Here is a 24,668-nt window from a genome sequence, read left to right as displayed (position 1 = left end):
ACTGGTTTTCAAAATCTTGGCATATAAGAAGTATGTGGATAGGAATAATACCAAAAACATTGTTTAGAAACACGAAGGCCAAAATAATAATAAGTTTAAGTTGATTGAGTGCTTGTTTATGAGATCATGTTGCAAGTGGGATAAATACACATGTATCACCCGTTTGAAGTATAATTTCTGTTCCTCACAATCTTCAAGTTAGAAATATGTATAAATGAAAATAGCCACAGATCGGAGTAACTCAACAATTAGAAAGTCGCTGAAATGTAGCAAAACATTTTATAAACATAAAAATAGATAATTGATAATCTATTTTTTAACAACTAAAAAGAGTGATATAAATATTTTATATTATTTTTTGTATATATCAAACTTCCTTATTATTAGCAGTCGTGATATTAATTATATTTCTATGTGGTAAACATGTGGGACTGATAGTTGTAAACATTGAGGGTTGCTTCGAGTTGCGGAGATAGGTTGTGAAGTAGTTTAAAAGGAAGTGAATAGTATACGATTAATAAAAACGAAGAAATATTGCAAAACACTTTATGATTCATCAGACCGAACATCAAAATTAACATGAAGAATAAAAGAAAATATTCCATAGATGGGTAAGATCACATATGCCTGTTTTGTGTGCATAAACATTAGTCATTACTTATTAAAGTTATTTATTTAAAAAATTTACTCTGTCCAGTAGTTCCTAACCTAATTTAAACTATCATGACCATGTCATAGAAAAAATAGATCTTTCAAATGCAAAAAAGAAGTGAAAAATGTGTTTGAATAATATTGGGAGAGAACTAAATTTATGTTCTGAATATTTAATATTTATATTACTAGTAACTATAGAATAAAGTCAGATTTCTGTTCTGTTCAACGAGCTTTATGTTTATCACACTTGCCACTTGATGTGGGAGGTGTTCCAATTGTCAATTATTGTTACAAAAAAAATTCTGTAAATAATGGGTTTTGGTTACCTTATATAGGTACCCCCACAAAATTAAAAAAAATAAAATTAACCTTTATATTATTGTTGCATATGAAAGACAACTTTATTAGAAACAAAATGCTTTTTAAATTTTTGAAATAGCTTGAAAAATAAGGGAGATACGATTTTTTGAATTATTTTCTTAGCCCGCATTTTTGGCTCGACTTTACCATAACAAAGTGTTAGAATTAAGGGTGGTAATTTGTAAAGATTTCGGTAAAGAAATACACATTAACTCTAAACCACTGGTCCAATTTTATTAAAATTCGGAATACTTGGGTTTTATGGATCAACAAATCACATGAGCATGTCAAAAACAAAGTGAGACATCTCCATCATACCATATTTGCCTTTTCATGGCAACCATGAAGCTGTCGCTAAACGCCGACCGAAGTCGACCGACGCCGACCAAAACCACACAATCACGGTTTTTGCTCAAATGCATAATTTATATATAAAAAATAGCACATGGTTGCATTATTTGACCTATTTTCTTTAAAATGGATAATTTCCACGTAAAATGATCGAAGAGAAGTTACGTTTTTATCCTCTTAAAAATTATCAGCCGCCACCCACCGCCGACTAAACCCAAACAATGACGTTGGTTGCCGTTTTATAATTTTTTAGAGTATAAAAACTTAACTTCTCTTCGATCATTCTACATGGAAATCACACATTTTAAAGAAAATAGGTCAAATAATGCAACCATATGCTATTTTTTATATATAAATTATGCATTTGAGCAAAAACCGTCATTGTGTGATTTTGGTCGTCAATGGTAATAGTAAACAAAATCGAACGCGAACTGGACGCATCAGATTCATGGTAGAAGTAGAAGTAGTAGTAGAAGTCTTCTACTACTACTAGACTAGACTAGTAGTAGAAAGTAGTCAAGTAGTAGTGTGTGTCAAGACTAGTAACTAGTCTTGACACTTCTCATGGACATGGCATGATGGTGATGTGTAAACAACAACAAACACGAACTGGACGCATCAGATTCATGGGTGATATAGCTAAATTCCGGGGAGTTTAGCTCAAACACGAATAAGTCAATGATATTAAGCTTCTCAATTCTGGGAGAAAATAGGTTGAAAAACTTGTTTATGTAACTTAAAATTATGTTTAGACATTCCTTACCTTAATATTTTTACTCGAAAAACTATGTTGCCGAGTTTGATAACCAAATTTCCGTTTAAGTCGCTGAAAAATTGTTTCTATTTCAAGAATTAGCCTTACACTTGCAAAACAACAAGGTAATTTGAATATCTTGCGCATGCGCAAAGCGCGGGAAGCATTCAAATTGAACTAAACAAAAGCTAGTGGGCCGCAACATTTGGCCATGAAAACAACACATGATCGACAGTGGCGCCGCACGCGGATTCCGGGGTACCTACCTTATAATAATAATAGCCTTATTTGCTTAAAGTTACCTGTCTTACTTGTCGGAAACTCTGATAGACTCACCAAAATCAACTTGATAGTCCACCAACTCCACATATTTTTTGCAAATTCATATACTGCCAGCTGGTTATTTACCAGTCAATAAGTCCCCTGGTACTTTTCTATGGAATGATTACATTAAGTTAAATTAAGTTAGACTTGTAGGTATTGGACAACACAAGTTTCATGATAAATATCCATGTTTAAGTGATGCTTGAATTTTACTAAAACATCCCCCTTATTTGCTGATGCCATGTTGTTTTGACTCCTGCTGCAACATATTTATTTAGTTGAAATATTTCATTTCACCCATGCATGGTGCTAACCCCTTCCATACGGTGACGCCTACGTAGGCATCATGAGGAGCAAGTGGGTACGCGAGGATGCTGATGTCAGTGTCTTGATTATATTTATTGTAGTTGTACCTATGTGACCCCCATACTCTGTAAACTGGCTTCATCATATTTTCTATGGTTATCAAAATTCACGTGTGAAAGAGAGAATGAGCAATACAGTAGTGACTCTATTTTTTATAATGCGAGTATTATGACGCAACATCGCATGTCTGGCAGCTAATGCTGCCCACGAGATTTTGGCCCAGAGTGAAGGGGTTAAAAGATGGATTTATTGATTGAGATTCTGGCCAGTGTGATTGTACATTACTGGTGTCCACTAGGTGCCCCCTCCATACTTAGCCTATCTGTGAAGAACAGAACAGAGCTATGAGAATAATAACGTGCACCAAAACCACCCCTACATACAGAAACCAAAGCCTCCCAATGGTACACCATATGAAAGCGACAGGAACATGCTTCTACACTAGAATTTTACGTCACCCTATATTGCAGAAGCCCCACCAACAGAACATAACAAAAAACTACACCAACAGTATATCATCGAAACATAACAACCTACCATCATATAAAACATCCACACAGAAACATATGAAGTGGAGACTAGGTAGGATATTATAGCAGCAGCAAAACACCCAAACATCTATAACAACCTACCACCACATAAAAAACAAGAAACACAAGAATTTGAGGCTAGTTATGATAAATAATTAGAGAATAGGTTACAGGACCCAAGAAATGTTGCTCCTTTTCCTGTATACTATAATTAGAAAAAATACACACCCAGATAACTAAAGGACCCTTTCAAGAAAGACTACTAAACTCAGTACTCAAACAACAATGCCTGGATATAATCCTCACACAAAAAACCCTCCCACACATGACAAGAACCACATTGGCATGCCTGTGCTCAGGACACCATCCAGCATTAAGACCGTACCAACACATAATAGGCCTGGCCACAGATTCAAACTACCATAGATACAACCACCACACCTGGGACACAGAACACCTCACACTGCAATACCCCACACTAATAATCTCATGACACAGTTTCTCTTCCCTAAATGTCGTCGACCCAGGGGCTGTTGCTGCCACTTTCCCGGAGACTACAGATCTTCTGCAAGAGAGATCAGGAACAATGGATCTATTGATTGTATTATTGTTAACAAGATGAATCAGGTGGAATTGAAAGTGTGAACACTAGGTTATTTTTCAGCACCCTGTAAACACATGAAGTACTGAAAATTATATAACTAATCAGTAGAATCAGAGAATTCAGACAAAATTGCAAGGATTTTCACTTGTAAGTCCCAAAGCAGAATCTGAAAATATTTAATTGTAAACAATTTAGTGCTTCCATCCTTGAGGAGCATTCTTTGTTACAAAGAACCTATTACCATTTGATAAGTAGTTAAACCTATCATGATGTAATTAGAAGTTGGTTCTGAGTCTATTTCTCCTCCACAGGTCAAGTCTGGACTGTGATGGAACTGAAGAGGTTGAAAGCAGGATGGATGAGGGAATCTCTGACAAATCTGAAGAAGAGGATATGGATGAAACTGCTCATGCCAACTTGATAAAGGACATCACAAAAATAAGGGAAAAGAAGAGGTGAAAATATAGTTCTAGTTTTAGTAGTCAAATTAGACTTTGGTTCATGTATAATTGGTTCTTAATAATAATAATAATTAGTTTGACCTCTAGTTTCATTGACTGGAAGCATCAGCTCCACAGTGGGTATTAACAGTTCTCAGGCCCTTCCATAAATCTGTCTAGGAAGAAAGGTGGGATTGTTGTGTTTGTTGTGCATTAGTATGTCACTGGCCTATAGTAGGAGGAAAGGGGGAGCAATCGTCACGTCAGCTTGATGAGAATAGTCTTGGGCCTAGTCTGAGAGTGAGCTACTTTGGGGCTGCATTCCCAGGTGGAGCTGGCATTGTTGACAGGTGTTGAAGATAGGTAACAGGGAGATGATTTCATCTGAACTCTATTATGCAGGGTCACCATTAGCAGTTAGCCATTACTGGTCCTATTCATGTGCAGGTGAACTGTTAATATGATGCACATATATGTAGATAACCCATGGAAAATGAAAGACTGAAAAAAAAAAGAATGTATATTGACCTTGAAAATGTCAATATAGACAAACATTTAGTTTTTCAGTCTTTCATTTTCCATGTGGTGATCTATATATTTGTAAAGTACATGTTCAAATTACTTCTTGCTATTTATGTATATATGTATGTGTAGTTATATCTATAATATTTTTTTGAAAGGTTAAATGTGACACGAGCAGTTCGAACATCAAGTGGTGCCGTGAGATCAATAGACAAGCAGGATGTTCTTAAGCGTCTTGGTGACTCAGTCCTTCAAAAACAGTCGAAGAAGCTAAAAACTCTTCCAAAACCCCTGGAGAAGCCAGTAGAAATAAGGGTAATGATTTATTTTGTGTCCTGTCTTCTTTTGGAGCTGTTTCTTGTTCAGCTATCTCTTTTGGCCTGCTGGATAGGTCAACTCTGTAGGTATCCAGTACCTTCATGAATCTTATTTCACCTCATCTCCCTTTTAAGAAGAAGATAACAGGATCTTGAGGTCAGGTATGGGGACTGGAAGCCAGGAAAGGGGGACCAACTGCCCCATCACCTTGATAAGGTGCTCCTCAGGACCTGCTCCTACCTGGGAGTTGCTAAGAATATGGCAGTGACTGAGACTGAATAGTCATTGTCTTGCCTACTAACAGTAACTCTATTTTCCACCTAACAACCACAAGCCCCTGTACTGGTTTGTGGTGGGGGGTAGGAGATGGTGATCTGAAGTCCCCTAGTCACCAATCACACACCAGGTGCTGTAGGTCCTGATGTAAGGATGGGGAGTAGCACAGCTCAGCAGCAGCCTTTATGATTAGACAGCTGTTGCCACATTTACCTGGAAGCTGTAGGTGTCCAGGAAAGGTCCTGATGCAACAGATTGAATAAAGACAACCCTTGGCATGGAAGATGAAGGGGACTCCTACAGAACTACTGGAGAGAGCTGTTTGGAATAGGAAGGGTGGCTTCATGGGGGCTTGCTCACATGAACTGTGGGGAATGGCTTTGACATGTGACTGAAATGATACACCCCTGGCACGTACTTTCTTTTGATGATGGTAAAGAGTCAGTTAAAAAGGAGAAAAGATTTCTCACCCCTTTAATTCTTTTCTTGTACCTTTCCTTCCTGTTTAACCATGAAAAACTTGAATATTACTTCCCAAGTAGTACTGTGAGTTCCTCCTTGGAATATATTTTTGCCCTAATCTATAAACTTCTTCAACTCACCTTGTCAGTCATACGCATTTTTGCTTATTGGAGATTCAACCCTCACACTGTACAGCTACCTGCAGTCACATACTGTTTTATGATAATGAAGGTGACTTTCATTGACTATATACCAAAAGATATTTCCCCCATATATGGGAGGTAGCCAAGTCATAATCCACAAACCCATTCCCGCCTATTTCGCACCTATCCACCACCCTTTCCTCCCTCTCATCATAGCTCCTCATGGATGATTGATGATATTTGGTACCAGAATAAATAAACATGAGATTGAATAGATGTTGAATTTTCATTTACAGTAGTTTAGAAATAGAATGTAAAATTGTACATTGCTTTTACAGGCCAAAAAGGCAGCTGGGTATGAGAAGGTAGTTGAGGAAGTCAACCAGTGGGAAAAGCTTGTTAATGTCCGACGGAGAGAAGATCAGCTGACATTCCCCTTGGAGCAGCCAGATGTCCGCATCAAAACAATTGAGGCTGCAAAGGAGTTGCCCATGAAGACATCTCTTGAAAAGGAAGTTTACTCCTTATTAAGGGGTGCTAAATTAGAGAAGCCAAAGGAGGTAAGAGATTTATCACTTTATCACCAAATTCATAGGTATTTCTAGTAGTTATTTTAGTAGTAATTATATGGGGTGGGAGTGGATTTATGCCTTTGACTACCTCCCTTGTAAGGGGGAAAAAGCCATTGGTGTATATATTTCAAGTAATTAACTGTATTTAGTATAATATTTTTTTCAACCCCCCAAGGCATTTACTTAGTTCTCTCAGTTCACAATTTACTTCCACCTCTACTCCTTCCTTTTCTGCCACATGTGACCCCAAATATCTAAAGCTATCCACTTCCTCCAGCCACTTTCCTAGACTTACTTCCAACTTGCTGCCATCCTCTCCCCTTTGTACACCTTACCACCTTACTTTTATCCACATTTACCTTCAACTCTCTCCTATCGCATACCCTCCCAAACTGTCACTAGCTCCCTTAATCCCTCCTCTGATCTTACCACAAACACAGTGTCATCAGTAAACAACTATTGGCTCACCTCCCACTTCTTTCCACTATCTCTAACCATCTCCAATCCCCTGCATATTACCTTCCACACCACTCCATCCATGTACACATTGAACTGCCATAGCAACATGACTCATCCCTGTTTCAGTCCCACCTTTACCTCAAGCCATTTGCTTTCTCTATTTCCAATTCTAACACAGGCTATACTACATACATGTACCAAAGATTTTTTCTCCCTTACAAGGGAAATAGCAAAAAACAAAGGCATAAAAACCACTCACACCCATTCCATCCCCACATACTCCACTAACATCCACCCCTTTCCCTCCCTCTTATCTTGGCTCCTCTTGGATGACAGGTCATTTCTGCATCTCGCCCACTGCCCTGGGTTGGAAGCAGTGCCACAAGTCACAGAACATCCACAGCAATGCCTCTTCATTAAATCGGCAACCTCCCCTCTCCATCCCCTCATGTTGAAATGGAGTTGGGGAGAAATCCCTTTGAGCTGCATCAATTTATTTTTCACACATACTCCCTCACCCCCATCCCCCACCCACTCCCCTCATGTATCACAGTATCATCCACACACAACCATTCTCCATTCACCCCTATCTTCTGTCCTTCCTCAACAGATATTCCCCTCTTTCCCAATGCCCCTTTTACCCCGTCCATCCATCTCATCCTTGGTCGTCCCCTCATGTTCACTCCTTCCACGCCTCTTTTACTAATCTTTCTTCACTTATCTTTTCCATGTGTCCAAACCATCCCAGTACTCTTTCATTGACCTTATCTCCGAACTCCCTTTCCACCCCTGTTCTCCTCCTCACCTCCTCATTTCACACTCTATCCAGCCTAGTAACCCCTATGATACTTCTCAGGTACCTCCTCTGTCAGGACAATCACTCCTTCATACTCCTCTTAGCAACCATTCCCAAATGTCTGTTTCTCATCACACTTTTTAATCCCCTGAGGCATTTACTTGCTTCTCTCAGTCTACATTCTACCTCCACCTTCACTCCTCCATTTCCTACCTCATTTGCACCCAAGTTCTGTATCTAAAACTATCCACTTCCTCCAGTCTCTCCCTTAATACTCACTTCCAGTCTGCTGCCACTTTCTCCCCTTGTACATCTCATCACCTTACTTTTACCCTCATTTATCTTCAACTTCTTCTTTCACACACCCTCCCAAACTCTGTTACTGACTTCCTCAATTGCTCTGATCTTGCCACAAGCACAGTGCCATTAGCAAACAACTACTGGCTTATCTCCCACTTTTCTCCATTTTCTTTAACCATCTCCAATCCCCAATCCATCAACCATGCATTTACCTCTTGCACCACCCCATCCATGTATAGATTGAACAGCCAAGGTAACATAATTAAAAGTTATTGTTAAGAGCATGTTACAGATTGGTTAAAATTTGATTTTGTTTTGCATTTTTGTAGGAAAAGCCTTTCAAGAGGTATATGTCCCTTGCTGCCATCCAGGAGAAGAATCGCGAGATGTGGATTATGAAGGAATTGCAGCGGAAGGCAGAACGCAAGGCGTGGATGCAGAACAAGAGCAAAAGCAGGAAGTATGAAAATTAGAATTGATAGATTTATAGGTTTCATTGGAATGCTCGCTCACTGGCAGAGGTCAGGAGTGGAAGCAGTTCCAACCCTACCTTGTGAGAGAGTTGTCTTTCCATCTATCTCTATAGCAAGGGCTTTTTCCCCCTTACCAGGGAGGTAGCCAAAGTCAAAAGGCATATACCCACCTCCACCCATTCCACTCCCATCCACCACCCTTTCCTCCCTCTCATCTTAGCTCCTCATGGATGATGGGTCATCCTTGTATCCTGCCCACTGCCCTGCAAGAGAGTTCTAGTAAGGGCATATTGTATTCAGTCCCCTGTTTCAAAAAGTTCTCCTTAAGAAGGGCAATAGAAAGGAGGGATAGTGTATGTTCAAGATATTTTGTACTGTTTTTGAAAGGTATAACAAGAAGATATTTAGGTCATACTGGGAAAATCCTGGTACATACACATACATATACCAAGGCTTTTTCCCCCTTTCAAGGGAGGTAGCCAAAAAGGAAAAGGCATTCCCACCCATTCCATCCCTGAATACACTCCATACCCCTCCACCCTCCCTCTTATCTTAGCACCTCCTGGATGACGGGTCATCCCTGCACCTTGTCCACTGCCCTGGGTCAAAAGCAGTGTCGCAAGACACAGCACATCCACAGCAAGGCCGCTTCATTAAATCAGCAACCCCCAATGCATAAAAGGAGAAGACGGGGAGAAATCCCTTTAGGCTGCATCAAATTTTGCTCACACATACTACCTCACCCCCCATCGCCCCACCCATTCCACCTCATGCATCACAACATCATCCATATACAACCATTCTCCATTCACCCCTGTCTTCTGTCCTCTCCCGTCCTTCCTCAACAGACATTCCCCTCTTCCCCAAAGCCCCCTTCACCCCATCCATCCACCTCATCCTAGGACGTCCCCTCATGTTCACTCCCTCCATGTCTGCCTTTCATACCTCTTTTACTAGTCTTTCTTCACTCATTCTTTCCATGTGTCCAAACCATCCTAATACTCTTTCATCAACCCTATTTCCCTGGTGGATCATGAAATAAGATTAGTATGATACTAGGATAGTAGATGGCTTTTACAAGGATTTTCTATTTCAGGTATCATCGTATTTTGCGCAAAGAAAGAAAAAAGAAGGAAAAGGCTGAGCTGGAGAAGTTAAAGCAGACTGATCCAGAAGCAGCCATGGAAATATTGAACGAGCTTGAGAAGTCTCGGATAGCAGAACGGATGACACTGCGGCACCGTCAGTCCAAATGGTCAAAGACCCAAGTCCAAAGAGCAAAGCACGATAAAACAGTAGGTTCATATGAGTTATCATTAAAATTGATTTTAAAGATCAAGATTAATGGTCTATTTCTCATTACAATTTTTAATCCCCCAAGGCATTTACTTGCTTCTCTCAATCTACATTTTACCTCTACCTCCACTCATCCCTTTCCTGCCACATTTGCACCCAAGTATCTAAAGCTATCCCGTAATACTCACTTCCAATATGCTGCCATCCTCTCTGCTTGTACATCTCATCACCTTACTTTTACCAACATTTATCTTCAAATTCTTTTGCTCACCTTCCTAAACTCTATCACTAACTTTATTAATCCCTTATCTGATCCTGTTACAAGTGCAGTGTTATCAGCAAACAACAACCGGCCTATCTCCCACCTTTCTCCATTTTCCTTAACCATCTCCAATCCCTGGCCCATCATTCTTGCATTCACCTCTTGCATCACCCCATCCATGCACAAATTAAACAGCCAAGGCAACATAACACCTCCCTGGCTAAGACCCACCTTTACCTCAAACCACTCACTCTCCATTTCTAATTGTAACATAGGCTCTACTACATACATACATACATACATATACCAAGGCCTTTTCCCCCTTTTACCCCGTCTGGGGTATTGGCTGCATGTTATTGTGGCAAAGTAGCATGCAGTTGATTCTTTAGGGTCTATATGGGGCACCCCTATGGACCAGAGCCACACATCATTTTGTCTGTGACAGAGGAAAACTCTGTTGATAGAGAAATGATGACACTTTTATACTACAACTGTCCCTCCGTTATGCTATCCCCCAACCCCTTGTTACTGTCCTGTACAATTTCTCTAAAAATTCATTTCCTTTTTCGCCTACTTACCCTGTGGTGGGGGCAAAAGAATACTGCCTTCAAGTATTTCCACTTGGATCGTAAGAGGCGAGAAAAAAGGGACGGGGATTGGGACCAGGCATCATTCTCCCTGTAGCCCCACAGGGGACATTCCTAAAAAAAAAGTAAAGGCTCTACTTCTTTCACAAAAACCTTGACTGCTCCCAACAGCTTTCCTCCCATCCCATATATCTGCAGTACCACCAAATAGACATTTGGGAATGGGTGCTAAGAGGAGAATGTATGAAGGAGTGAATGTGCCAACAACACTGGAACATAAGAGAGGAAGACTTTAAATGTGTTTGAGATGAAATGCCTGAGCAGTATGGTAGGGGTTACTAGGCTGTATAGAGTGAGAAACGAGGAGGTGAGGAGGAGAACAGAGATGGAAAGGGAATTGGGAGATAGGGTTGATGAAAGAGTATTGGGATGGTTTGGACACATGGAAAGAATGAGTGAAGAAAGATTAGTATAAGGTGTGGAAGGCAGAGGTGGAGGTAGTGAACATGAGGTGGTGACCAAGGATGAGATGGATGGATGGGGTAAAAGGGGCATTGGGAAAGAGGGAAATGTCTGTTGAGGAAGGAAGGGAGAAGGTGGAAGATAGGGGTGAATTGAGAATGGGTGTGTATAGATGATGCTGTGATGCATGAAAGGGAGTGGGTGGGGGATGGGGGAGTGAGGGAGTATGTGTGAATGATATTTTGACACAGCCCGAAGGGATTTCTCTCTCTCTTCTCTTTTTCTGCATGAGGGGACAGAGAGGGAGGGTTGCTGATTAAATGAAGCAGTCCTGCTGTGGATGTGCTCTGTCTTGCTACATTGTTTCTGACCCAGGGCGAGATGGAGGGATGACTTGTCATCCAGGAAGAGCCAAGAAAAGAGGGAGGGAGGGGTGGTGAATAGGAGTGGATTATTTGGGGATGTAATGGGTGGGAGTGGATTTATGCCTTTGACTTTGGCTACCTTCCTTGTAAGGGGGGAAAAGTCATTGGTATATGTATGTAAGATTAATGGTAGTGGGAAGAATATAGGGATGACCCATTATCCATGAGGAGCTAAGATGTGAAGGAGGAAAAGGTGGTGGATGGGAGTGAAATGGGTGGGAGTAGATACATATGTTCCTTTTGACTTTGCTACTTCCCCTAGAAGGGGGAAAAAGCCCTTGGTATATAGATAGGTAGACCATTTATCTTCTCCTGAACCACCAATTATACTCCTTTTTACTCTCATTCATCCCACATCTGTGCGCATTCAGTGACCCAGTTACTAGTGCCCAGGTTAAAGTCTCCTAGACCTGGTTTTCCCTTGACTCTTAGCAGTGGTTGCATCCTCCCCCCTCCACAGTTTTGTTAATAGAATTTGACATTGTTATATGTAAGAAGTACGAAGTACCACTGTCATCATCATCATCATCATCACAATAGTCATGTAGCATATTCTGAAATTGCCCAGTATGCCTTTGAGAAAGCTAATTAGAAAATTAGATCTAATTTGTTTTTAAGATTCTTTAATGGTAAATATTTTTTCAGTAATTATAGTAAGAAAACTTCATAATTAATTTTAATTAAATATTTTTATTTCAGTCCCTTGCAGCTGTTCAAGAAAATGAACTTGTTCATAAGGAATTGGTGAAAAAAATTAATCCAAATGCAATAAATGAAGATGGAAAAGACAATGAAGATATAAAAGCTGTGCTAGAGGTAAGTGGCAATCAGGTTATTAAGTCCTTTAGAGGTATGGGGTACGGGTGGGTGGGTGGGTAGGGAGGGATTACATGTGAATGATATTTTGATGTAGTCCAAAGGTATTTCTCCCTGTCATCTCTTTTTCTGCATGAAGGGACATAAACAGGAGTCGCTAATTAAATGAAGTGGCTTTGCTACATTGCCTCTGACCCAGAGCAGTGGGCAGGATACAGGGATGACCTGTCATCCATGAAGAGCTAAGATGAGAGGGAGGAAAGGGAGATGGATGGAGTGGAATGGGTATGTGTCTGTTGACTTGGCTACCTCTCTTGTAAAGAAAAAAAAAAAAGCCCTTTGATATATTGATATAGAGGTAGGACACTGATGTCCTTTGAGAATTGTTTTGGCTAATACCAAACATTATTCAACTCATGGGAACATTATCCTATTAAAGGGGCTAAACCTGTGTAGATTGACTTCTTCAGCAGAGTATTTTCCTACAAAGATTTTGTTTTAGTTAATTCAAGATATATTGTAGTGTGTAGATGTAGATGTAATATCTTGCTACATTGGTTCTGACCCTGGGCAGTGGGTGGGATATAGGGATGATCAGTCATCCATGAGGAACTAAGATGAGAAAGAGGAAAGGGTGGTGGATAGGAGTGAAATGGGTAGGAGTGGGTATGTGCCTTTTGACTCAGCTACCTCCCTTGTAATGGGGGAAAAAAGCCCTTGGTATATAGATAATTCAAGAAATACTTGATAGTAGTGGTACTATATTGAAAGGGTTAACTGTTTTGCAACAATGTCATTAATGTTTTGGAGGGGGGTGATAGCACATTAGAAACTAATGTGTTAGTTTCATCTTGTCATACTTCTGTGGAGAGGTTCCACTTGAGTGGAGAACCTAGGGCGGGGAGAGAACTCCCAGTACTCTTGTGGTAACTATTGTCGGAGGTGGGTCTTTAATTCCAAACAAGGTTCTGGATCACAACTGAGAGATCTGTGGGTTCTGCTGGTAGTTTTTCACAGGGATGGCATTGTTCCTAAACCAGGATCCGGATCTTTAGTATTCTAGTGGTAACTATTGCTGGAGGTGGGTCTTTATTCCCAAACAAAGATTTGGATCACAACTGAGAGATCTGTGGGTTCTACTGATAGTTGTTCACAGGGATGGCGTTATTCCTAAACCAAGATCTGGATCTCTGTGAGGGGATTTGTGGGTTGTGCCAGTATGTGATGCCAAGGCTGGCACTGTTCTCAAACCAGGTTCTGGATTTTAGCTAAGAGATTTGTGGGTTCTGCTAGTAGCTATTGCTAGCTTTCTAGATGCTGCAGGGTTCCTAGAAAGAAGACCTTAGGTCTACATATTAATGATAGCTTCTGTCTATCAAGTTGTAATTGGAGCACCCTCACTGCCATCAAAATGTTGGGGGTGAATCAACTCTGGTTATTGAGCCATGCTGTGGAAGTGCTGTGCCTTGCTGCATTGCCTATGACCCAAGCAGTATGGCAGGGGGCAGGGATGACCTGTCATCCAAGAGGTCCTTAGATGGGAAGGAAAAATGAATGGGTTTTTGGATGGGTGTAGGATGGAGTGTATAATTTGAGTTGTCTTTTGCTTTGGTAGGGGAAAAATGTCATTTGGTATATGTATGTATATATAACCTATAACATGATGTGTGTGTATATGTATGTGTGTGTGTATATGTATGTGTGTATATATATATATATACACACATATATAGCAACTCATATATAGCTGAATGAGTTGCATTATTACTTGTGGTGAAGGTCGAGGGGATGGCAGTTCGAACCCTGCCACCAGTGAAGTTGAACCAAGGGCATGGCTCATTAAATTCTATGCTACAAAAACCTCTGAAAAGGCCACTGTCCTAGCCTCCCAATAGAGGGATGTTTGTGTGATTAAGCCATATCATCATCATTATCTTGTTATATGAAATGATAATACAGTTATATTTTACTTTCAGGAACGGGAAGAAGCAGCTGCTAAGGGAACATACGATCCCATGAACCCATGGCTGACAGCTGGAAAAAAGAGAAAGGGTCCAGTGATGGGAGAAGAAGGAGAAGACGAAGAGGAGGATGAAAGTTTTACCAAGTTCAAGAAATTTTGGAGTGAAGTGAACAAGAGGAAAGTTTTTGAGAAAAAGTTCTTGGAGGATCAGACTGCAAAGGAAGAAGAGCAAAAGAAAGAAAAAGAGGCATTGGTGGATAAAGGAGGAGTGTTGGAAGAGATCAATAAGCTATTGGAAGGTGAAGATTCAGATGATGAAAGTGATAGTGATGATGATGAGGGGGAGGAAGAGGAAGAAGAGGAGGAGGAAGGTGAAGAAGAAGAAGAGGGGGTAGAGAAGGAGGGAGAGGAAGAAGAAATGGAAGATAAAGATGAACAGGTCAGTTGTCAGGTACAGGAAGAAGAGAGTGAAGAAATAGAGGAAACAGATGGTAGACCAACTAGTGAAGCAAAGATTGAGAAAGTAGAGGGGATAGAGGAAACTGACAAGAACGAAGAGGCAGTGGCAAATAAATCAGCAGAGAGTGAGGACAAAGACAAAACTAGTCAAGAAATTGATATAGATGAAATATTTGATGAAACAGAATATCAAATCCAACAAAAAATGGATAAGAAAACAAACAAAATGAACAAAAAGAAGAAAAAAAGAAAGAATAAAATTCCTGTGGAGCCTACTGAGGGCAAACCAGTAATTATGGAGTATGATTTCACTTCGCATAACACCACGGAAAATACAACAGAAACACTGCAGAGAATCAGCACCATGGAGGAAGTGGAGAAATTTGCAGAGAAATGGACAGAGGGTAGAGTGCCAAATTCACCAACAATACTTCTGAAAGACAAGGGCAAGGAAGAGGTTGAGAAGGAAGAGAAAGTGGAAATAGACCCAACCAAGTTTATGCAGGTGAGAGGAAAAAATTCAGATTTGCTTAACATATTCTGTACAACTCTCTTTTTCTCTTTCTCTCTTATCTCTCTTGTATTATCTGGTTAGAACCAATCTTCATTGGTGTGTTGGTTCTGCATGGGGCCATTGTCTGTTGTAGGCAATAGTGTATAGTACATTGTGTTGTTTACAAAAAATTTCAAAGGAAGAGCATATCAACAGGGGACCTTTTGGTCCATAATTAGGTTAAATGCTAAGAATAGACAGTTAAATGTAGGAATGAATATACAATTGAACCAAACAATTGGCAGGTATTACAGCATATTACTTAGGTGTCTATCTAAATGAAACTTAAAACGTTGACCTGTACTACTTTACATTGCCTCTGTAGGAAGTTTATTCTATTCATTGAATACATGGTTGGTGAAGTTGTTTCTACCCACTTTTGAATTAAATCAATGTACTGACAGCTTGTCAGCTTTTTGAAACTCGTTTCTCTCCTGATTCGTATTCAGTGTAAAAATTTAATTACTTTTGATATTGTCAGTTCCTTTTCAAACCTTGAAGAGCTGTAACAAATCACCCTGAGTCTACACTTTTTTTGGGGGGGAAATAGATTCATATGTTTTAAGTTGTTTTTGTATTATTTATATCTTATAATTAGAATCAGTTTTGTGGCTTGCCACCTTACTTTTTCCAATCTGTCAACATTTTTAATGAGATTTGGCAATCATACGGACACAGCATGTTCCAAATGTGGATGGATAGATCTATTGTTGGTCAATAACGGATGGACTTTTGAAATCAAAACATCAGCAATCAGTCCTAAAATCTTATATGCTTTCACTGAGGGAGAGTGTAGAAAGGAAAAAGTGAGGGAGGCAGACTAATGCTTATAGGACTTTTAGAGAAGTGTTATGATACTAGATATACTTTTCATTCATGTTTTCCCTTATGGAGTATTGACTTTAGCTTTCATGCACTCACTACCTTAGGGGTTGACACCAATGGTGGATACCAGCAACTGGTGGTCCTGTGAGGCAGGTGTCAATGAGAATTATCTCCTTGGCATACATCTCCAAAACCTGTGAACACCCTTACCTTTATCTGGAGATGCCCTGAGGGATTTACTCTCAGTCTTAGAACTGGGAAGGATATCTATCATCTTGAATTTTATATCCTCAACTTTTTCAAATAAGGAGAGCTAAGAACTGGTAATGCACCCCTCCTGTTATTACAAACAAATAACAGAAACAGCCCCACATTAAGGCAACACAGACAAGTCCATTTTTTTCCAGGAGATATCTTTTGGAAGGCCCAAGGACTGTTGTCAGTAGCTGTGGGTTTCCAGTTATTGAAACTCAAAGCAGTTGTTATTGTTATGGGACTTCAGTGACACCCCTGTGGACCTGTCATGCAGCATTCTTTCATGATTGTGGATTAATCACCACTGAAAAGAGAATAACTTGTACTATTCCTTCTTTTGTTTCCCTGCTTAAATTTCCTTTACCACATCAACAACTCCACCTCTTCAGCATAGTATTTTCTGCAAGGATAGAAGTGTCAGTTATCAGTAGTGGAATACTAATCATTCTGTTGTTAATGATCTGACATTATGGTTGTTTTCTACCCAAGGTTAAAACGAAAACATTGAACAGTGGTAAGCCAGAAAGAATGGCAGATGGAGAAGCCCTTGATGACGATGATGATGGTGAAGAAGATGATAAGGATGATGATCCTCAGGACATCATCAGAGAAGCATTTGCTGATGATTACTTGATCAGTGATTTCAAGTATGTACTTGTTTAACCTGTCATTTCTCTGAAAGGCTTTATTCTGGCCAGGGCAAGATTATTCAGCTGGGAGAACCCTGTACTCAAAAAAGTGAAAACTATCATGATTAGTCTGTTTAATTTCTTTCATATTATAGTATTGTTTAAGCTCATGTAAAACAATTATAGCCAACCCTAGGATAGATCATGGACTGAAGGTTGTGATTCAAATGTGGGGGACTATTCTAATAGATAAAACTGCCAGCACCAACTCTACTGGGCAGGAGTGGAGAGTGCCCATTAAAGAAGTTGACAATATATGTTGCTGCTCTTGTTTTGTTATTTAAACTATCCAATTTTCAGGTCAGAAAAAGAGGAAGCTGTGAAGAAAGGCACTCCAGGAGACCTGTGTATGGCTATGCCAGGGTGGGGTGACTGGACAGGGCCCAACATAGAGATGTCAAAGACTAAAATCAAGAGGTTCACGTAAGTTTATTTGTTAGTTTGTTGTTACTCTTGTCACTGTATTTTGAACACATCCCATCTCAGTGGGGATCCTTAGGAAAACCCAAGGGATAATGTTATTCTTTTCAACTACACAGACATGGCCCACTTTTCATCCAGATATACTGAGGCATGTTTGAAGCAGCCCGAAGGGATTTCTCCCCGTCTTCTCCTTTTTTGCATGAGGGGACAGATAGGGTGGGGGGGGTCGCCGAATTTATGAAGCGGCCTTGCTGTGGATGTGGTTTTGTCTTACGACACTGCTTCTGACCCAGGGCAGTGGACAAGATGCAGGGATGACCCATCATCCAGGAGGTGCCAAGATAAGAGGGAGGGAGGAGGGTGGAGGGGAGTGGAATATATAGGAAATGGAATGGGTGGGAGTGGTTTCAATGCCTTTTTCTTTTGGCTACCTCCCATGTAGGGGGAAAAAGCCTTTGGTATATGTAGGTATGTATGTTTGGGTGGATGGAGATGGTGTAAAGGAATTATAAAAATATTGGAAAGATGTATTGAAAGAGAAATAATGATAGTGAAAATAATGTTTATGAAAGGCAGGCATAAGTATACATGGACCAGGGTGATGGGTGGGAGAGTAGTTGACAAGGCATTAATGGACTAAGTGGTGCTCAAAAGGAAGATTGGAAGAGTTCTGGGTGTAAACAAATTCAGGAGAAATGACAGTGGATTGTCAGCTCATTGTTTGGCAGAAGAGAAATTGAGAGTGTAGAAGGGAAAAAGTGAGGCAGACTAATGCTGAAAGTGAGCAAATTAATTAGAATGAAAAAGAGAAATTATATCAAACAAATTTGAGAAAAATGTGGGATGTAGTGAAGAGTAAAGGAAAACCAAGATTAGAGGAAGAATGGGTATATTTCAAGGAGGAAGTCCAAGAGTGGACTATGAGTGTATAGTAAACTTGTTAAGCTGGCATCCACATAGATTTCAAATTGTTAGTTAAATGATATTGCTGGTTAAACAACAATTTCTTTGATCAAATGTAAGATATGCAGGTATATGGGCTGATTAACATATATGAAACATACTGTAAAACTAACTACAAAGTTGAAATAATACTTTAATAAGAAATGTACTCATCTAAATTGTACAGTATTGCATACATAACCTTAGTAGGTACTTAGGCATTTATGGATTTCAATCAGAATGGAGGCCTCTCAAAAATCATCAGAAGGATTACTCATTCTAGACCAGTGGTTCTTAACCTGTGGGGAATTCCCCACTGGTGGGGAATGGTGGAGTTGCCAAGTGTGGAATGACCAGTCGGACAGAAGAACCACTGTCTTTTCATATGTATTTTATTTCCATGTGATAACTGTTAGTAAAAAATCTAATATATGCAAACAAAAATTAAAGGCCGTAAAATGGCACAAAAAAGCAAAGCATATATTTACGTACTAAATACTGCATGGGTTAAAATCGAATTTGTCAAAGACTGATGCTGTGGTGGGAAATGGAGAGTTGGCTCATTAAAAAGTGGGGAATTGGAGAAAAAAGGTTAAGAACCCCTGTTCTAGACAAATATGAATAAAAGAAATAACCCATACATATACCAAGGGCTTTTTCCCTCTTACAATGGAAGTAGCCAAAGTCAAAGGCATAAATCCACTCCCACCCATTTCATCCCCAAATAATCCACTACTATTCACCACCCCTCCCTCCCTATTTTCTTGGCCCCTCCTGGATAATGGGTCATTCCTGTATCTCGCCCACTGCCCTGGGTCAGAAGCAGTGCACCAAGACAATGCACATCCACATCAAGGCTGCTTCATTTAATTGGTGACCCCTCTATCTGTCCCCTCATACAGAAAAAGAGAAGATGGGGATAAATCCCTTTGGGTGGTGTTAAAATATTCACACATGCTCCCTCACCCCCTATATCCCCTTCCCCTCCATGCATCACAGCATCATCCATACACAACCATTCTTCACTCACCCCTATCTTCTCTCCTTCCTTACCAGACATCCCATTCTCTCCCAATGCTCCTTTTACCCCATCCATCCATCTCATCCTTGGTTGTCACCTCATGCTCACTTCCTCCACCTCTGCCATCCACACCTCTTGTTCACTTCCTCCACCTCTGCCTTCCACACCTCTTGTTCACTTCCTCCACCTCTGCCTTCCACACCTCTTTTACTAATCTTTCTTAACTCATTTTTTCCATGTGTCCAAACAATCCCAATACTCTTTTATCAACCCTGTCTCCCAAATACCTTTCCACCCTTGCTTTCCTCCTCACTTCTTCATTTCTCACTCTGTCCAGCCTAGTAACCCCTACCATACTTCTCAGGCATTTCATCTCAAACACATTTATGAAATTGAGTGGCCAAACCTTTCCATTGGAAAAGAATTCCAAAATTTGGGGCCTCACTTGTACATGACATTCAACCTAGGTATCAACGGGACTGCTCGGACAGTCTAGGGAACAACAACAACCTAGGTATCAAAGATCAGATCAAGAATAATTTAGAAGAGGGAAAATCCACTCACAGTCTACTAACAGTTCCTGAGAACCATACTACTCTGCATCCACAGCATGGTTCTCAACAATTAGGAAAACAGAGACACTATACAAACTAAGCAAAATAAAGCTTTGAGAATACTAACAGGATGCACCAAAACCACTGAAAGAGCATAGACATATGAAAACCAAAATACACTCCCATAAAGCACATGAAAATTATATGCACACAGATCTGTGCAGGAAGACTTGGCCCTGCTCATCCACCTAAATACATCTCCCTCTCCCCCTTCCCTTACATAGAAGACATAGAACATTAACCAATGATGGGTGCCTGCTTCCATTGGTCCTGTAAGATGGATAGTGCAGCTGTTCATTTTCAAAGTCTATCAACACCCTCATCTCCATCAGGAGGTGCAGCCCTGAGGGGCTGACACTTAATCTCCAGATTAAGTCCAAGATCTCTCCATCAACTTCTTCATTAGGTCCCTTCCTGCTTGTACTTTTCAGCCAGTGACTTAGAATCTCTCTCCAAACGTTAATGCAATACAGACAACAGTCCAAAGGAACTTTAGGGAACTGGTGTTATTATTCAAGACACAGAATATGTCATTACACTGCCCATCACTTATACAGTACAGAATATAGAAAACATCTTTTGCAAGGGAGAATTAAGGCTACAGATTGATCCATACAGAGAGTTGGTTTGGAAATGGACACAATCTGCCCAAGAACCTTGCATCACATGGAAGGCATGGAAAATGTGATGCACTGTTTAACATTAGTACCATTGAGACAGTAGTAAAATATTTCCTATGTGAGCGACTCACAGGGCATACCAGGTGCTTTTGCCAGTTAACCTGAGGCCACAGGGTCTCATGCAAGAGAGAACTAAGACAAGTAATTGACCAGTAATAAAAAATTTTCCAGGGTGAAAGTGCCAAAACCCAAACGCAAGGATTCCAAACTTGGCCACGTCATCTATAATGAAAAGGCAGACCTTCATAATAACTTAAGAAAACTTATGGTAAGTGATTTTATATTTGTTTATACATACATAATGTGTGTGTGTATATATATACACTCACACATACATATACTGTACATACATACATACATATACCAAAGGCTCTTTCCTCCTTACAAGGGAGGTAGCCAAAAAACAAAGGCATAAAAACCATTCCCACCCATTCCATCCCTAATACACTCCACTCTCTACCCTCCCTCCTATCTTGGCACCTCTTGGATGACAGATCATCCCTGCACCATGTCCACTGCCCTGGGTCAGAAGCAGTGACTCAAGACACAGCACCTCCACAGCAAGGTTGCTTCATCAAATCGGCGACCCCCCCCTCTCTGTCCCTTCATGCAGAAAAGGAGAAGACTGGGAGAAATCCCTTCGGGCTGTGTCAAATTTTTCTCATACATATTACCTCACCCCCCATCCCACCATCCATTCCACCTCATGCATCACAACATCATTCATATACAACCATTCTCCATTCACCCCTGTCTTCTGTCCTCTCCTGTCCTTCCTCAACAGACATTCCCCTCTTCCCCAAAGCCCCTTTCACTCCCACTATTCACCTCATGCTAGGTCGCCCCCTCATGTTCACTCCCACCACATCTGCCTTCCATATCTCTTACTACTCTTTCTTCACTCATTCTTTCCATGTATCCAAACCATCCCAATACTCTTTCATCCACCTTATCTCCCAACTCCCTAACCATCCCTGTTCTCCTCATATATATATATATATATATATATATATATATATATATATATATATATATATATATATATATACAGTATATATCTTGATAGCGTATTTGTTTAAGGCACTGTAACTTTGTTACGGGTTAGCTGGGTTCGAATCCTCGGCTCGTCCACGTTTCAATTTCCAACGGATGTCTCCATCGAAAGATTCTTCAGTCTCAACTGCGATGGCATGGAATTAAAAGTGATTTGTGGTTGAAAAAAGATATTAATTGATCACTGGGAACCATTCAGTGTATATATGTATATGTATGTATATATATATATATATATATATATATATATTATATAATATATATATATATATATATATATATACATATATATATATACATATATATATATAAATGACAATTTGACACAGCCCGAAGGGATTTCTCCCCATCTTTTCTGTATGAGGGGAGGGAGAGAGGGGGGGGAGTTGCCAATTAAATGAAGTGACCTTGCTCTGGTTTTGCTGTGTCTTGCTGCATTGCTTCTGATCCAGGGCAGTGGGCAAGATGCAGGGATGACCCATCATCTAGGACGAGCCAAAAAAAAAAAAGAGGAAAGGGTGGTGAATGGGAGTGGAGTATGTAGGGATGAAATGGATGGGAGTGGATTTATGCCTTTGACTTTGGCTACCTCCCTTGTAAGGAGGAAAAAGCCTCTGGTATATGTATATATATATATGTCACACACACATTCAAAATTTTATGTCTTTTTCTTGAATGTTTTACAGGTGAGCGACTTGCCTAGGGACTTTTCAAGTGTCAAAGACTTTGAAGCTTCAGTCAGAGCCCCCATTGGTCGAAACTTTGTGCCTGAGCTAGTTCACCGTAAACTGACAAAACAACCTGTAATTACCAAGATGGGAAGCATTATAGAACCTATGGAGAAAGAAGTGCTGATGCAGGCACAGAAGAAGAATCTGGCAGTTATTGGTAAGATGGGAAAATCACAGCATGGGAATCAGGGTGGTCAGAAGAAGGCAAAACAACAAAGGAATAACCGAGGTAGCCAGAAGAATAAGGGAAAACTGCAGCAAAAGAATAACCAGGGTATTCAGAAGAATAAAGGACCAGGGCAAAGGACGGGGAAGATAAAACAAAAGTTGAAACAGAAGACAAAAGTAGATGGAACATAAGTGACTATAATTGATTAGAATATCCTTATAAGACATGACTATTGTTGATTTTTTTTTATTAAGAAATTTAATAAATTGTGAATATTGAAATGGGCTTTAATTTATAGTTTCCTGATTGTTTTCTTTCATGTTGTAGAACATTATGCAACTCTGTTCAAGATCCATGTGGTCATTTCTTAATGTTATAGTCAAAGTAGTGGATATGTACTTTGACTCATCCACTCCTATAATACGGCCAGACTTTTTATTTATTGGATAATGGGCCTGCCAACGTTGGAAAACCCAAAATAAAAATTAAATAAAAAACAGTGAAGTTACTTTTTTAATATTATTATTTCTGCCAAACTGGCAACTAGCACTGGTATAACTATCAAAGTGTAAAAAAAAAAAAAAAAAAAAAAAGACCTGCAAAGCTTGGTACACACAGCTTGTGTGCACATCAGTCTGGCCTGCGAGAAGGTATAAATAAAACAAAACTGAACAAATTATAATTATTTTTTATTTCCTCCGATCTGACAACATGGCCTCCTAAAAGCTTTATGTAAAGGTGTTGGGGCTTTTAATATCCATGGTGCCCATAACCCAATGAATTTGAAAAGCTGGCTTAAGGAGGAGAGTGCCTTGGATATACTGTATATATGTATTTAAACATTGTATATGTATGATTATGTAAACATGTAAACAAGGTATTTCTTTTCATCTCTAGTTTGGTATGAGGGAATGAGGAGGGAGAGTCACCATGTAAAGGAAGTGGCTGGAACTGCTATGGAGGTGCTGTATCTTGTTGCATTGTTTATAACTGGCAGTGAGTGAAAGACTGGTATGACCTTTCATCTATGAGGAGCTAAGATGAAAAGGAAATAAGTGGGTGATGGATCAGCGTGGGAGTGGGTGCATGCCTTTGGTGGCTACTTCCCTCATAAAGAGGAAGAAACCTTTGGTGTATAGATAGTATATAAACATCAGTAACCCATGAAGGTCTGTGCTGAGTAGGTGCTACAGAAGATAATGATAATTGTTGCCTCAAGTTTCATACATACATACATACATATACCAAGGCTTTTTCCCCCTTTCAAGGGAGGTAGCCAAAAAGGGAAAGGCATAAAAACACTCCCACCTATTTCATCCCTAAATACACTCCACACCCCTCCCACCCTCCCTCTCATCTGAGCACCTCCTGGATGACGGGTCATCCCTGCACCTTGCCCACTGCCCTGGGTCAGAAGCAGTGTCAAGTTTCACTGATAGGAAATCTGCAGGCTCACATCAGTTGATAACAGTCCTCATGCCCTCCCACAAATCTCTGGGGGAGAGGGAGAAAAAAAATTGTCTGTGTTGTATTGGTGTGGGACTATTTTTTCATGTCGTTAGCTTACACTAGTAAGAGTAGGGGAGCTTTCACTGTGAAAAGGGGGAAGAATCAATCCACTGCCTCTGGTCTTTCCTTAAAAAGAGGTATTATAGTGATGTCTGTGAACATTGGAGCAGAAGTGGAGGGATCCTCTTGATGATATGGTTTAATGTCACAAACTCCTCCCTTCAGAAGGT

The 24,668-nt window shown here is 40.1% G+C and overlaps 1 protein-coding gene across 1 annotated transcript; it reads left to right on the top strand.

Annotated features, from left to right (window-relative positions):
* Positions 1 to 411: 411 nt before the first annotated feature.
* Positions 412 to 23,210, top strand: LOC143034381 (U3 small nucleolar RNA-associated protein 14 homolog A). The gene is made up of 12 exons (XM_076200345.1): positions 412 to 611; positions 4,255 to 4,398; positions 5,064 to 5,220; positions 6,443 to 6,664; positions 8,561 to 8,691; positions 9,801 to 9,999; positions 12,436 to 12,552; positions 14,529 to 15,479; positions 17,097 to 17,254; positions 17,597 to 17,719; positions 21,148 to 21,244; positions 22,716 to 23,210. The coding sequence occupies exons 1-12, from the start codon at positions 580 to 582 to the stop codon at positions 23,118 to 23,120; spliced, it is 2,736 nt and encodes a 911-aa protein (XP_076056460.1). The 5' UTR covers positions 412 to 579; the 3' UTR covers positions 23,121 to 23,210.
* The last annotated feature ends 1,458 nt before the right edge of the window (positions 23,211 to 24,668 follow it).

The sequence above is a fragment of the Oratosquilla oratoria genome, chromosome 17 (assembly GCF_046742065.1).
Source record: "Oratosquilla oratoria isolate Oo_2021 chromosome 17, ASM4674206v1, whole genome shotgun sequence".
In the NCBI taxonomy this organism is placed as follows: Eukaryota; Metazoa; Arthropoda; class Malacostraca; order Stomatopoda; family Squillidae; genus Oratosquilla; species Oratosquilla oratoria.
This window is presented reverse-complemented; position numbering and strand designations above follow the sequence as displayed.

Excerpts from the sequence above, each read along its gene's own strand:
- LOC143034381 (XM_076200345.1), top strand. The coding sequence starts at position 580 with ATGAAGAATAAAAGAAAATATTCCATAGATGG. Across the intron at positions 4,399-5,063 it reads AAAATAAGGGAAAAGAAGAG|GTTAAATGTGACACGAGCAG; the intron begins GTGAAAATATAG and ends TTTTTTTGAAAG. Across the intron at positions 8,692-9,800 it reads AACAAGAGCAAAAGCAGGAA|GTATCATCGTATTTTGCGCA; the intron begins GTATGAAAATTA and ends TTTCTATTTCAG.